At 39.1% G+C, this 15,308-nt stretch overlaps 1 protein-coding gene across 33 annotated transcripts in view; it reads left to right on the forward strand.

Moving 5' to 3' along the window:
* The window catches only part of rims2a (regulating synaptic membrane exocytosis 2a), a 169,805-nt gene that overhangs the window by 93,330 nt on the left and 61,167 nt on the right, over window positions 1–15,308 (forward strand). For 18 of the 33 annotated variants that reach the window (XM_016661050.1, XM_016661135.1, XM_016661167.1 and 15 more), the window contains 9 exons: window positions 394–513; window positions 3,893–3,992; window positions 4,072–4,195; window positions 6,293–6,339; window positions 7,092–7,204; window positions 8,711–8,758; window positions 11,699–11,829; window positions 12,775–12,967; window positions 13,851–14,004. In XM_016661050.1, coding sequence (XP_016516536.1) covers window positions 394–513; window positions 3,893–3,992; window positions 4,072–4,195; window positions 6,293–6,339; window positions 7,092–7,204; window positions 8,711–8,758; window positions 11,699–11,829; window positions 12,775–12,967; window positions 13,851–14,004 — 1,030 coding nt within the window. Of the gene's footprint in view, window positions 1–393; window positions 514–3,892; window positions 3,993–4,071; window positions 4,196–6,292; window positions 6,340–7,091; window positions 7,205–8,710; window positions 8,759–11,698; window positions 11,830–12,774; window positions 12,968–13,850; window positions 14,005–14,121; window positions 14,213–15,308 lie in introns of those variants that run through there. The other 15 variants (XM_016662034.1, XM_016662061.1, XM_016662004.1 and 12 more) reach the window with 4 other exon arrangements.

The raw sequence follows: 15,308 nt of genomic DNA on the forward strand, positions 1-15,308 counted from the left end.
GGAGTGTTAGGGCTGCTTGCTTTACTCTGCATGGGATGCTGCATGAAGCTCACTCCAACCTCACACTAGCAGGTTCACACAAGCTCTGAAAGTTAGTAACCACACCAGCTGAATTCTGACTGTAAAAATGTCCATTTCTTCCCCAAATGTACGGTTTACATTTATCGGTTAAGTCAGAATTAAACAACCGATGTACGCATTTTTCAGACAAGAAAGCATCCCTCATAAATCGTCAGAGTTTGTGTGAACTTTCTTCCCCCCAAAGTCAACTCTGACTGTGTTTCCTTCATGCCCCCTTTTCACCAGAGACAGTTGTCTGCTTTGCTCTGGTTTGACCCCTTTCAAATGAGTGAGTTGTTAAACAAAAGGTGTATTGTTGCTCTGACTTTGTAGCACCCGGTGACATGGCAGCCATCCAAAGACGGAGATCGCCTCATTGGCCGTATTTTGCTCAACAAGCGCATGAAAGATGGAAGTGTGCCTCGAGACTCAGGAGCTCTACTTGGTCTGAAAGTGAGTTTCTCATACAGTGATGTGGAAAAGTATTTGCCTCCTTGTAGGTGTCTCTTCTGTGAACCTCAGTAAATACAAAATACTTTTATTATTAAGGCAAAAACCTACCCCAACCAAGCTGGCCCTATGTCAAAAACTGCCTTAAGGCATTTGTGTACTATGCAGTGTTTTACATCACTGTGGAAGTCAGAGTTTTATTCAGCCACATTTTAGGATTTATCAAGCAGTATTCCTTCTGACGCATCTCAGTCAGATTTAAGTCCAGATTTTTGGAGGGTTGTTCCAAATCCTTTTTGCCCATTCAGAGTTCCACTTGCTGGTGTGTTTAAGATCATTGTCCTGCTTCCAAACCCGAATGGGTTTAAGCTTAAGGTCCCAAACTCATTGCCAAGCGTTCTCCTTTAGCACCTTTTGCCAGAAAGCAGAATTCAAAGATCCACCAATTATCTCAAGAAACCAGAAGTAGCAGAGGAGCTCCAGAGCATCATACTACCACCAACGTGTTTGGCTGTTGGTATCATGTTCGTTTTTTAAAATGCTGTATTAGTATTAGGACTAATGTCACAAGATGCTCATTTTTCAAAAAGTCCTACTAATTTCTTGGCAGTCACCAGAAATTGTTCCTAAATGTGTTGAGCATTATCAAAATGTTTTTGTTTTTCTTGGCAACTGTGAGATGGGCCCTCGAGTTCTTTGTCATGGGAAGCCTTGACTTGTAACTCTTCCACAGTTTCCCTATATGATATGATATTCCCATAGAGCTATTTACTTTATGGGGTGGTTTACCACTGTTTAATGTTTCCTACATTTCTAGATCTTCACTGTGTTTCAGTTGAGTCCAAAAGTTTTAGGAATGATTTTGGAACCTTTTCCAGATTGAAAACTTTCAATGACTTTGTCATCTGTGTTGGCATTTCTTTAAAACAGGCAATATCCTGTTGCCAAATCAGTTCTATGGAAGTGATCATTATTATTATTTTATAAATAAGTCAGATAGTAATAAGGCCATTGCTCGTGGCTGTGCTATGTTGATTAGGATTGCTTGTTTTCCTCTTTATTTATGTCTACAGTTTAAACTTGTTGGATAATTTAAAACACTCAAATATGAAAAAAGAAACAAAAACAGACTTTTTAAGGGGACAAACACTTTTTCACAGCACTGGAACTCTGTTTACTGCATCTGCATCCCCATTTGATTCACAGTAAATTGTCTGATTATTGCTGGATGTTTATGCAACATATAATAAACTCTTTTATCAACAAATACATTAGATGCCATGTCAAATAATGGTCAAATTCTATATATAATGACAGACATTTAATATGTTGGCACTTAAATATTGATCGATAGTTACTATAAAAAGTGGGTTTAAGCTATAAGAGACATTAAGATCACTTTTGTCCTGTGATTTTGTGTTTATTCACAATTGGTTTATTTATCTTTATTTCCCATGCCAGTGTGTTAGATGGTCAAAATCAAGCTCAAGTTCAGCAGGTAGCTAATGAGGATTTTGTTTTTGTAAATTGTTACATGTTTAGTGAGATTTGAAATATGAACTGATGAACTGGGAATTGCATTTTATGTAGCTTTACTCATCTGCTCTAAGCATTTTACTTAACGAACTCAATGTTATGTAGTGAAGTTCACTAATAGACTCAATGTGCTCCACATTTTATTAAATTCTATTCTTTTGAAATTTATAATTATTATGATCACGAATTAAGATTTTTATCGATAAGTCTGTTTTTATTGCTAAAATTGTGCAAAATGTAAAAGTTTTCAAATGACCAGCTACAGCATCAGTCTGATTTATTTAAAAATGTACTTAATTTTACTTAAAAGCAAACATTTTCACTTTTAAATTTTACATATGATAAGTCTTTGGTTCTAAAGTCAATAATTATCTTGTTTATTTTTATGTTTGGTTAATTTTAGCCCTGAATGTTGTTTGCTTACATTGCTGCATAGTTAGGTATTAATACTTAGAAAAGTTTTTACTCCTTATAGTCGTGATTATGTTCTTGATATGGAGCACGCAGGGAAAATCATGTGTTCATAAATCATACAACATAAAAATGTTGTATCCTCCTATAATAGGCTCATATAAACATGCAAGCTAACTCTCTATACTTGTGTGCCTTTTAATTATGTTTAGTTTTTTTTTATGATTTTCGTTTTATTTTGAGTTTTCTACTTTTTTTTGTTTTATTTCAACGTAACCACGTCATTGCCCAAGCTGAGTGCTTTTGTTTTTTTTTCTTTATTTCTTTTTTTGTCCCCCCTTCTTTGTTTTATTTCTGCAGTTGTAGATGTTACAGTCACTTAGCACTGTTGCATAAAGCCTGCCATGAGGAGAGATAACCTAGAGCAGCAAGATGGGGAAAAATCATTACTGATTGAATGAACCTCCTGAAATGGCATGTTTGTGTCTGCTCAGTGCTTCTGTGCGTTTCTGTCCGCTCAGCAGCTGCAGCCAACCAGCTCGACAATCCAGCCAGCCATCCGTCAGGCTGCCAGCCTCACCCTCGCTGACCATCTTTCTCTCATCTCCTCTGCTGGCCTTCCATTCGAGCTCCTGCCTGTTACATAAAGTCATTTCATTTAGCCGACTTCTCTAAGCTTCTTTGTATGTTGGCATTCAGCTGCCATTAAAAGGGATTTTTTTTATTTATTTTTTTTATTATTTGTACGCTGCCGGTGTAAGCTGAGTGCAGCGGTGTACAGCAGGTCAGTACTGTACTGTGCAGACGTAGCCCACGGCTGTTTCAGAGCCACAGAGCTGTGGTAAAAAGCATCCCCGGGGACTGAAGTAGAGCCAGGGATGGTTTTTAGAAGTTACAGGTTCACATTTACCAATGACTTTCTCCAGGAAACACTTTTATTTTAGTTTCAGATCTCTTAGGCTGCTCCTACTGACATGACATTAAGCAGAAAGTAAATGTAAGTACTAGGAGTGGACCGACTGGAGTTTTCTGGCTGAATCTTTACAAAAGCCTGACCTGCCGATTTCAATTTTGGCCGATACTGACTTTTTATTTTTTTTTGGTCTAAAATGTTGCTAAAAATAACAAGAAAGTCACTGAGCTGGTAACAGCAGGGTGACTATTGTTAATTGAAAACGTGCAGACATGACGTGCTGGGTGGGTCTGTCAGTCAAACCTCTCTCATGGCAGAGCAAAAGAGGACAGTGGTCGATTTTTAGACCTTTGAAGAGGTTGGTGGATAAGTATCGGCCAATCATTGCTCTCCCAACATTAAGGAAATCTGTGTCAGTTTTTCAGTGCACCCTTAAAAGATACTCTGCACACCCTAGTACAACCCAAGTTTAGTTCACAAATATGTTTTGTGCTAATCCAGTGGTAATTTCTACTTTCACAGGTAGTTGGAGGCAAGATGACAGAATCTGGCAGACTTTGTGCTTTTATCACTAAAGTGAGGAAAGGAAGTCTAGCAGACACAGTTGGACACCTCAGACCAGGTATCAAAAGCACACCCTGTCTGTTGTTTATGTTCCACATCTATCAGCAAATAAATGATCTCGTTTGGTGTTTCTGCAGGTGACCAGGTTCTGGAGTGGAACGGACGGATTTTACAGGGAGCCACATTTAAAGAAGTTTACAATATCATATTAGAATCCAAGCCTGAGCCTCAGGTGGAGCTGGTGGTCTCACGGCCCATAGGGTGAGCACGGAAAATTAGACCTCTGACTCACACCCGCTGCTAGCATCCATCCAAAATGAACTGGGACTGTCCTTCCTCCCTCAGTTAACAAACAGAACAGTTCAGTTAATTGGTATCTCTAAATTTCCCTTATGAGTGTGTGCGTGTGTATGGTGGTTTGTCCCGTGTGTCTCTGAGTTGCCCTGTGATGGACAGGGGACCTATCTAGGATATGCCTACCTTCTTTCCCAATGACCCCTGAAGATAAGCACCAGCCTCCCCCCAACCCTGCAAGGACAAGCAGGTAAAGACAACGGATCAATGATGGATGACAGCTAGTCTGGAACTAGTAAAAGGCTATCTGCTAGTGGACTCGCTTTGCTGTTCCTGGCCAGGTAGCTGGTTGCTCTGTGGGGACTCCCCCCTGGTGTCTTTGGAGGCCTCTGAGAGCTACCTGACCTTTGTTGGGACTGTGTTGGTGTGGGTAGAAGAAGAGGGGGTGGTGATTTGGGAGCTGGATCCCAGAAGTATTCGTGCTGGGAACAGGGAAGCTAAAGGCCTGGTTATTGAACAAAATTGGTGGGTACTGGAGGTGTGGGATGGTCTGGAGTCAGTGGTGGCATCTTAGGGAGAGGGTGGAGGGGACAATGGAGTCTGCATCTCTTAGTATGGCGTTGTTTGTGCAGGTGCTTGGGTTGTGTCTCAGAGTGGTGGGCCCCTATCGGGTGACCTATGGCTTTAGGGGACATGTTGGGGGACTCGCAGGGACTTCTCTGGACTCTGGTGTTTATCCGTCTTCCATGTCCACCCACAGACCAGCTCACCAGATAGGATGGTAAGGATGGCAGGACCCTAAGCTGGTACGTTGGCCCTTATCTCTTCTGAGGCCCTGAGAAAACCTTGTTAGAGAGGGCGTGACGTAACAGACTCTTTGAAATACCAGGACTTTCAAATCATGATCTGATATAGATCAACTGCAGAATAATGACTTAAAGCAGTGAAATTTGTAAGACCCATAGTCAACCCTCTGCCAGTATCTGGTTTCCATTCATTGTCTTTACTCAAGTATCCCTGTACGGCCACTGGGAGGCCAGTGCCCATCTCCAGCAGTCACTGAGGCCGAGGCACGGTAAACACTTGTCAGGTCAGCACAGGGCAACACAGAAAGACACACAGGACAAACAGCACATTCATACTGAAGGGCAATTACAGACCATTTATCCTAACAGTGTGCAGGAGGAAACCAGAGTCTCATCAGGATTTAAACCTTTAGATGTGACCTTCTTAATGCAAGGCATCAGTGCTACTATGTAGTCCACAAATCACAAATTCAAAGTTAATTGTCTCATAATCTTGGACAACACATTATAGCATCACTCACATCAGTGACTTTTATTGACTTTTTCCTCGATATTGTTGCTCTCAGATAGAGCAGGGGTCCTCAGATCCAGGCCTTGAAGGCCAGTGTCCTGTAACTTTTAGATGTGTGAGGAGGTGATTCTGCGCTGAAAATCACCTCCTCAGTGCAGTAAAATCCTCCAGAGTCCTGCTAACGGCCTCCTTATTTGATTCAGATGTGGTGAAGCAGGCACACATCTAAAAAGCAAGACACGGGCTCTCGAGGTTGGTGTTGAAGAGCCCTGACATAAAGGGTTGTACTTGACAAATTTTATGTCGAAGGGTGAGTTAGGGAGGTTATGGGGCTCCACCTCTGCCTGTGATTTCTCCATTTTGATATGTGTTAAATAGATACTCTAAAAGCAAATATTTGGGTGCAAAGCATGTTATCTTACAAATTAGCTCCTATAGGGCCAGTGCCACATTGCTTTATCAGCATATTTCCCCTGTACCTCCTGGTTTTGCCATTCCCAGCTCTGTATTAAATTTACCAGAGTTTCTGGTCTTTTTGTCAGTAATGTTTTTGAACAAAAATTATTTAAAAACTGGCACTTTGTTTTGTCAGTTCCTAATCTAACCTCCTTTTACCTGCTGAGGATGCTGTTGGCAGAATGAAGATTAATGTGATACAGTGTATTCAGCATTAGCTTAAATTGATCCACTCAGTTCTTTTCCGTATCGGACTGCTCTTTTCACTTCTTGTTCATATCTGTTTTCCAGAGATATTCCAAGGATACCCGACAGCACACATGCACAACTGGAATCAAGTAAGTATTCTCGTAATATATAGCAAGTATTAACATGCCCATATGCATTATTAAACAGTCTGTAAAGATTAAGATCAGAAAAGAACCTTTTCAGAACTCAGATAGTTCTCTTGGGCAGTCATGGACAAAATATACACATAAACCAGTCCTGCTGCAGAAATAGGACTTTTTGCATGGACCCTGTTCTAAATGTGGAGTTTTTTCCCACTGGTTAAATACCCTATTGGTCATATTTTTGGTCAGAATTAAATTACCTATACGTTGTTCTGTATTTTCATTTGCAAGCACACCGTTTAAACCCAGCCACCTTGCAGTGTTTTGCAGTGTTTGCATTCAAATATAAGAAACCACCGACTTCCAGAGATGGAGAGAGGAACAAGGTTCCCATCAAAGCCTTTTTTCCCCCCGAGATTTTAGCCAGTAAAGTTAAAATGTTTTTCAGCGTTTATGTTCTGAAATGCATGCGAGAGTGTTTACAACTGATTGGGATTGTCCCTGGCTATAATTTTGAATGGAGAAGACATGCAGAGTTCGTTTAAAATCCACTGTACCTACACATTCTCACACAGTTTTCAGTGGCAGTCCATGGCCTTCAAGGTACAACTGGTGTAAAACAATCTAATGTCAAAGCCGCACTACTCCTTACTCTGTTTCCCCTCTATCCAGTTTTATAGTTGACTGCTAATAAAAGCACAACATAAATTTAACTTCAGCACTTTTTTTGTTTTAACTGTTTTATCATCGTCTGCCAGGTTCAAGCTCTTTTGAGTCTCAAAAGATGGATCGTCCCTCAATCTCTGTCACATCCCCCATGAGTCCCAGTATGCTGCGGGACGCCCCCCAGTACCTGTCAGGACAACTCTCAGTAAGTCACAACTTTTCATACACACCAAAGCAGAAAGACTGACAATTTGTCTGTAGTTAGAGTTTTTTTGTAAATGTGGAATACAACATTAGCATGTGCAGTGCCTTATGGAAGTATTCATAGCCTATATAATTGTCCACATTTTGTCATGTTGCACTTACAAGCTTCAATGCAGTGGGATTTTATTGGGATTTTATGTCAAAGATCAACACAAACTAGTGCATATTCATTCAGCACCCAATATTTTACGGAACCATTTCCCCCTGCGATTACATGCAGGCACAAGTCTTTTGGGTTGTGTCTCTCATAGCTGTGCACTTCTAGATACTATGAAAATTAGCCCATTAATCTGTGAAAATCATCTTTAAGTCATGCCATAGATTCTTAATTAGATGTGTGTCTGGAAATTAGGCCATTTCAACACATGAAGTGACTTTGATCTAAACTCATGGTGCTCAAACTGTGCTACAAATCCCACTGGTGCTTCTTTGGCTGCTTTCTGCCATGTAAATTGTTAACAATGACACAAACCAGTGTAGGCTAAACTTAAGCTAGGAAGCTACAAATGCCAAAATATTAGATTGAAACTAAAATGAAAGGCAGTGAATCAAAAATCAGCATCTGAAAAATAATAATTTAACTTGTCTGCTTTGTGATCAGGCTAACTATTGAACAAACAACAACAATGATATATTTTGTGCTTTAACACTGTAACAAGAGATGTATAATAAATAGTGAGTGAGTGAATGAGACAAGTGTAAATAAGTTGATTACTGTAGTTGTCACCATGTGTGGCATGTGTTCCGTTTATTTTTTTCAACAAATATCACTTCTTAAGGCTTTATTTCAATAATGGCTTTCTTCTTGCCAGACCCTCATATTGTAAATTTGTGGAGTGAAGGAGTAGCAGTTGTCCTGCCAACAATTGAGGCGTATAACACATCTTTCAGATTTTTTAAAAGTGAAAACTTTAGAATGATTCTTCGTCTTCTTTCTGCTTCACTTTGAGCTACTTTTTTCCCCCCTTCACCTAAAATCCCAATAAACTACATTTAAGTTTGTGTTTACCTTTACAGTTATATCCTCCGTAAAACTATGACTAAAGTCTGATTTGAGATGATTGGTGCGTCGACTGTTCTCTACTTTCACCAGTCAGTCTGTTCGGCTGGCCTTCAGCCCATCCAGGACAGGACTCTAGATCAGGTTGCAAAGTGTGTTTTCCATTGTCTGGTATAAGAACCCTCCTGGGGTAAAATAGGCAAAAGGTTGCATTAAAGTTAAGAACAAATCAATCCTCAAGGGAAGCTGGTGTAGAAATAGTAACACCACCGAAACACGTCTTGGTGAAGTATTTTTTCTCTGTAGATTAAACCCATGGCCACAGATGTTTGGTGGAACCTACAAACTCTGGTTGTTGTTTTTGAGTGCAATGTGAGATTTTTTTGGTTTTATTGCATATTCTTTTTCTTTTTTTGTTTCTTTTGCTGTTGAATTTTGCTTATCCAGAGCCAAAGCCTTAGTAGAAGAACAACGCCTTTTGCCCCTAGGGTCCAGGTAATGGGCCCTGTATAAAGGGCACACACTGTCTCTTTGGTTTTTGCTCACTTACTGTCGACTGGCTTTCCTCCCCCCATATTTTTGGGAAATGCATTCTTGGGGGAAATCGTAGCATCAAATTTCCCTCTCAAAAGAGTGCATTGTGTGATTTTTCTTCAGTTTGATGTGTTGGTATCATGGTTATAATCGATTCTTCTTAGTTGTTTCTCATTTTAACCCATTCACGTCATTATTCCCTTGTACTGTAATGCATGCTAAACTAAATTGAGCAGCTTTTGAAAGATTCTCTCTCAGTGCTTTTTTTTTCTTCTTTTTTTTCCAAAATTGTTTTCAGTGATCAGCCCCAAGCTGGATGCTTAGTTTTATGTTTGGCAATCAATGAGGTTGTTTCCATTTTTTTCTTCTTTATATAAGAACAGTGGTATGTGAGAAAGTATTCTCTTTCAAATATGATTTTACAAATGTATTTCAAAGGCAAATTATTTAGAGTTAAGCTGTATTTAAAATCTTATATTATATAAATCGTATAATTGGAGATATCAGTCTCTGTTTTATTCCCAAAGAAATCTGGATTCGTACCTTACATTGGAGATTTTGTTGGACTTTTCTCAGTCCCCCAAATCATATTGTACAACAAACCGACATCAAGACATTTTATTCTTAGAAGAATAAAACAGGACATTTTGTGTTCCTGTTATCAAGTGAAGGTCATCTCCAGGTCAATGTGACCAGGTCTGTCCACAAAGCAGATTTAAACCAGCGACCTGTGCCAAACCGCTACTTTTCTTCTCAAAAGTGCCAAATGGCAAAAGGGGGAAAGTAAAAAAGCCTTTTTTTTTCTCCTCTTCCTGTGACCTCTTTTGTTAACACCTGATGAAAAGGTTAACTTTGAGTCTTCATGCTGCAGTAAAAGCATCCACACTGAAGAGTGTTCTGGTTAGCACAGTCTGATAGCACTTCTGCCTGTTTTGCACAGCAAGACTTTAAAATGTTTGCCGACATTCAAAACCCGAGAGACCACACACGTAGATTATAAATCTTATGCTTAGCAGGTTTTGGTCGTGGCCACACACAAACCAGTTCCGCTCACCAATATTCAGATGTCAGATGAAAATCTCGCAAAACCTCTGGAGACCAAACTTGAGTTCAGCGTAAACAAACATGGCCGACTGGGAAGACGCAATAGCAATAGTTTGTGGACTTTCTTTAAATATTTTAGAGTAATTGCTGCATATATTTTTTCTCTATTTTTTCTTTTAAATGGAGATAATGATGATATTTTTATTTATTTATTTTTTGCTTAAGTGAAGCTCACTGACATCTTTTAGTGCTCCTCTCGCATTGCTGCATGAAAGCTGGTATTTGTAAGCAGTGGACTCCTTTTCCATGATCATATTTTAAATGAAGTATGGACAAATGTTTTGAAGCCTTGTTTCTCATTTCATCTGCTGTTCTGAAGGCTTCTTGTGAACTCTTCCATCTTTTAAGTGTCTTTCACCGGAGTCCATACTTCTCCTTTAACTTGATCAGCATGATTGATTTCTTCTTATAAATCACTGAGGGGTTTTCTAAAACCACTCTGAGACAACCTAATCAGTGATACAAAAAAACCTTGTAAAGGAATATTTCAGACCATGACATCTTTAACATTTTAGTTCATTTTAGTTAGAATAACATTATGGCTACTAGTATTCAATTATATCACGGGTTTTTACGGTACATTCCCTGTATGAGATGAGATGATGCGAGAGAACAAGACAAAGTTTCAGATTTAAAAAAAAATTTTTTATCAGTGTATTTGGTCAGAGAAAAGGCTTCACAAAACACAGAATGTGTCTAAAGGATCTCTGCTTTGTATCAGGTTTGATAATCTAATTCAATTCAAGTTTATGTTGCACTGATTTACAACACATCATCTCAAGGCACTTTTCAAAGAAAAGTTAATTTACTTGATTCTAGTTGTCAAACAATGCAGTTAAGTGAAGGTCATTACTGAAATTGGTTTAAGAAGTTTTCTGTTAAAGAAAACTCAGGGGACGGTTGCCCTGTCAGACCGTCAGTTACCGAAACAACACAAAGAAAAATTCTGGTAAAAGCTCAGGCGCGGTCAGTGCGACCCCGCCAGACTGTACACAGAAAAAAACTACTTGTGGGGCCTAAAAGGGCCCGTCTCTTAAGTCCGTAGGAGGGTTAGCAGGAAGAAACCTCCAGCAGAACCAGAATTCGGCTGCGTCAGCAGCCATCTGCCACAGCTGACCGGAGGTTTAAGTTGACAGATAAGCAAAACAGAAACAGAACCACTGGTCTGGGAGTCATTTCTATGTTAAGGAAAAGTAAGACGTCACTAACAGAAGTAAATTAGAGTTTGAATCAGAGTTCATCAAATGTGTTACATAGTTATTGTTGAAATTGCTCCTTAGCTTTGCAGCAATAAAAATCTCCAAAACCGACGTGAACTGTTTACATTGGTTCACCAGCCGTTGCAGCAGTCTTTCAGCGCTTTTAGTCACTTTTCTTAAGGTGACCAACACCATATGTCATAGCCCAGAAAAAGCACATTCAGTTTATTTAGCGAATTTCTTTGTCAAATTAAGCAAAATCCAATTTCAAAATGAATCTACAAAGACGATTCAAAGAGATTTGATGTCATGATAAATGTCCTGCTTAATGCATGACTGGACGTCCTTTAAACATGTTTGCCCCGTCAGGTAGACACAGGAGAAGATCCTGGACCGAAACCAATCACTGATTTAAAAACAAAACGGGTGTTGCACTCAGTGAAGCTAGACATAAATTGTTCTATACTAACTTCTGCTCTGGCTTGATGAAGTCATCTTCTCTTGCATTATTCCTTATGTTTCTATTTTTATTTTAAATTTTTTTCCGTGTGGGCCCCTGGTAAGGTCTCAGCATGGCGTGTTGGCTCTGCCCCTACAGGTCAAACTCTGGTATGACAAAGTGGGTCATCAGCTAATTGTAACCATTCTGGGTGCCAAAGACTTGCCACCCAGGGAAGACGGCCGGCCCAGGAACCCTTACGTCAAAATCTACTTCCTGCCTGATAGAAGGTAAGACTAAAATAGCTTGGTGATACTTCCAATCTGTTATATAAGTCTGGATCAATTTGTCAACAAACTGTCTGCATAGATATATTTTAACTTTGTAGATTTTATTGGATTTGCTTTTGAATGTTTTGGAACTGTTGATGTGACGTCACTAGCTTGTGTTTTCATGTTGCCACCATTAAAAGCTGGACAAATATGTGCATGCAGAGTTGGGTATAGGTACATTTAACCAGTTACATTTGCTTTTGTAACTTTATTGGGAAGGGCTTAGAGGGGGGGGGGTTATGTAAAGTCCACTTACTTTACATACTGTGAGTAACTTGACTGGATAAATAACAAGCACATTTTAACCTCACCAGAGACACGACTGCAGCTTTTGTTAAAGCTTCATAAATTATATATTGGCAGAAATTTATTTAGAAAAATGTTTTTTGTTGTTTTTGTTGTTGTTGTTGCCTGATTTCATTTTTTAAATTATGTTATTTATATAAATTATTTTCATTTTGGTCTTTGAAATACCAAAATTAATACATAGCTTTAAATTATGGTTCCTCTGATTATTATGTAGTTTTTAAATATTAAATGATTGATGTTGCTGTTTTTACCAACTACGTTTTTTCACTCTTACTAGAGTAATTTCTTGGACGGCTACTTTTTACTTTAACTTGAGTAAAAATATGTTGCATTAGTGCAACTCTTCCTGTTTTAGTACAATTTTTGGGTCCTTTACTCACCTCTGTGTGTACGTTTCAAACTGCAGTGTTGGTTGTGAAGCTTAGATTTGCATTTGGTTGTGTGTGTTTCTCTGGATCATTTGAGAAGTGGTTATTAGTGAAGCGTTAGTGCAGTAAACAAGCGTCTTCTCACTGAGCATGCTGTGGTGCTGTGTGGTATTGTTTAACTGTTGTGTCCGCGGCTCTTCCCTATTGAGGTTCTAAATAAAAACAGTCTGAATTATTGTTCCTCCAGTGATAAAAGCAAGAGGAGAACAAAAACAGTAAAGAAATCCTTAGAGCCCAAGTGGAATCAGACCTTTATGTATTCGCCGGTCCACCGGCGGGAGTTCCGGGAGCGCATGCTGGAGATCACGTTGTGGGACCAAGCCCGGGTCAGGGAAGAGGAGAGCGAATTCCTGGGAGAGGTAAGGGAATCAAACCTCTGGGTCGTCCCATTGTCATGAAAAAGTTTGGCAACCCCTGGCTTATACTAATCAACATTAGCTAACCATAGTAACTTCTCATAACTCCAGATCTAACACAAAAGAGACATAATGAGTCAAAAATAATGTAAGAGTGTTATCTTAACCACTAACAGCTGGGTTTTTTTTTTTTTTGGTTTTTTTTGTTTTTGTTTTTTGTTGTTTTTTTTGTGTCAATATATTTAATTATGGAGCCTGGAAAGATTGTAATTTAGATGTCAAGCAAAGTTTGATGATATATTGGTTTTGAAATTAGGTGGTTAGCCCAGAAATCTGCTTCCTTTGCGATCCTACAGTTACCTGCTAACATTGTAAGTGTTTCTCTTAATCAGTCTGAAGAAAGAAGCTGTTTGTTAGAAGTACTGTGGCCGAAAAGGCCGTGGTCATGTAACTTGACTTTCTCTGTAAGTCTAAAAATCTTATTTTCTCTCCTCAACTTCCTTTTGGAGCCATGAGGAAAACATGTAACTTCTTTATTTCTTTGTCTGAAACAGAAAAGTTTGGATGATCTGTAACAGTTTTCAACAACCTGAAAAAAAGTTTTTGTTCTCATCCTTTTTTTCATCTTCTTTCTTTTCTCTTTTTATTTTTGTTTCCCTTTTCTCTTCTTTCTTTCTTTTTCTATTTTATTCACTTTTTTCTCCTACTTTATTCCCTTTTCTCTTTTTTCTTCTCTTTTAAATAGCATCATTATGTTTTAGGTCTTACCACAGATCCTCCGCTGGTTTTAGCTTCAAGACCACGACTGCTCTGTCAGCCCGGTTACAAGAAATCACATTTTTCTGCACTTGCCTTGTTGCCTGACTATTGCGATTTCTGGTGGCAGATTCTCATCGAGTTGGAGACCGCTCTGTTAGACGACGAGCCTCACTGGTACAAGCTACAAACACACGACGTGTCGTCCATGCCACTCCCACGTTCCTCCCCAAACGCACAACGCAGGCAGCTCCACGGAGAGAGCCCAACACGGCGGCTGCAGAGTAAGAATCGCTACCAACGTCTTCCCACTAAATGCTCTTTTCCATGTTGAATATCTAGTTTGGACACATTCTTGTACATTTACAAAAATAAATAAATAAAAAGAGACAGAGATTCAGCTGATGTCAGACAATATGTCTTGCTTTACTTTCTGCTGCACATCAACTGCTTCTGCTTTCACAGACAAAGGCTCGTATTCATATAACTCAGGTAACGCTGCTCTGTGGAGCGCCCTGTTCTTCTGTCCTCTTTAAAAATGCCTCCCTGTGCTTTGACTTCCCGTTTCTATTCCCTGCAGAGCGCGTGTGTCTGCTGCCTTATATGGATTCTAGCACCCAGAGCCAATATAAACTTAAACAGCAGACACACGCGCGCTCTGGGGAAACAGATTTACAACACGGTGCTTTCCCTCTGTGTATTCACCTGTTTTACAATCCCACCCTGCAGCTCTTATCCACAGCCTCAAAAACGGTTTGACTTTTTAAAAATGAATTATCTGCTATTCTTCTATTAATGTAGAGGCTATGAGTCAGTTTTAGTTTGGCTGCACCTAAACACTCCTCTCGCCTCCGTTTTGTAATTGTAATTTGATCAGTATGAAGACTTTTCCATTGTTGAGTGCATTTAGTGGTTTGTCAGCTTTCCATGTTCTGCTTTAGTTTGGTTTCCTTGAATGTCGTTTTTCTCTAAAAAGAAAAAAGAAGAAGAAGAAGAAGAAGAAGACTGAGAGGCTTTAAAAAAAACTTCAAATGATCCTATAACTCAAGGGTGTCCAAAGTGCAGCCCGGGGGCCATTTGTGGCCCCTGGACTGAATTTCTATGGCCCCAATTCTGAAAAGTAAAGGTGGTTGATAGAGATAATTATTTTATTAGGGCAAAATAATAAGAGAAAAAAATTTAAGCACACAAAATATTCATCCTTTTCATAACCAGACTTTTTGTATTTTCCTTAATTTCATAGTAAATCTGACCACAATAATCCATTGACTTTTACTGTAAAGCAGACAATAATGTACATTTAAGCAAATACAGCAGGTGTAACTCAAATCCTCTTGTTGTGCTGAGAAACGGCTTATTTTTTGTATATTTTGTCCAAACGAATTTGCTAACTGGACACTTTTCTTTTGATGAGGCGAACATGGAAAACTGCATTTCAGGGTGTGGCTCAGCAATGCTCCTCACATTGTGAATTGCTTTGCTTTATTAAAATATCACCTGCTTAGTTTATTGTTGATCAGGGAAAAGAAATTGACAATTTTGTTTGTAGTTTCAGCTCTTAAAAATAATAAGTTTGAACACCCCTGCT

The sequence above is a fragment of the Poecilia formosa genome, unplaced genomic scaffold, assembly GCF_000485575.1.
Source record: "Poecilia formosa unplaced genomic scaffold, Poecilia_formosa-5.1.2 Scaffold0, whole genome shotgun sequence".
Classification (NCBI taxonomy): domain Eukaryota; kingdom Metazoa; phylum Chordata; class Actinopteri; order Cyprinodontiformes; family Poeciliidae; genus Poecilia; species Poecilia formosa.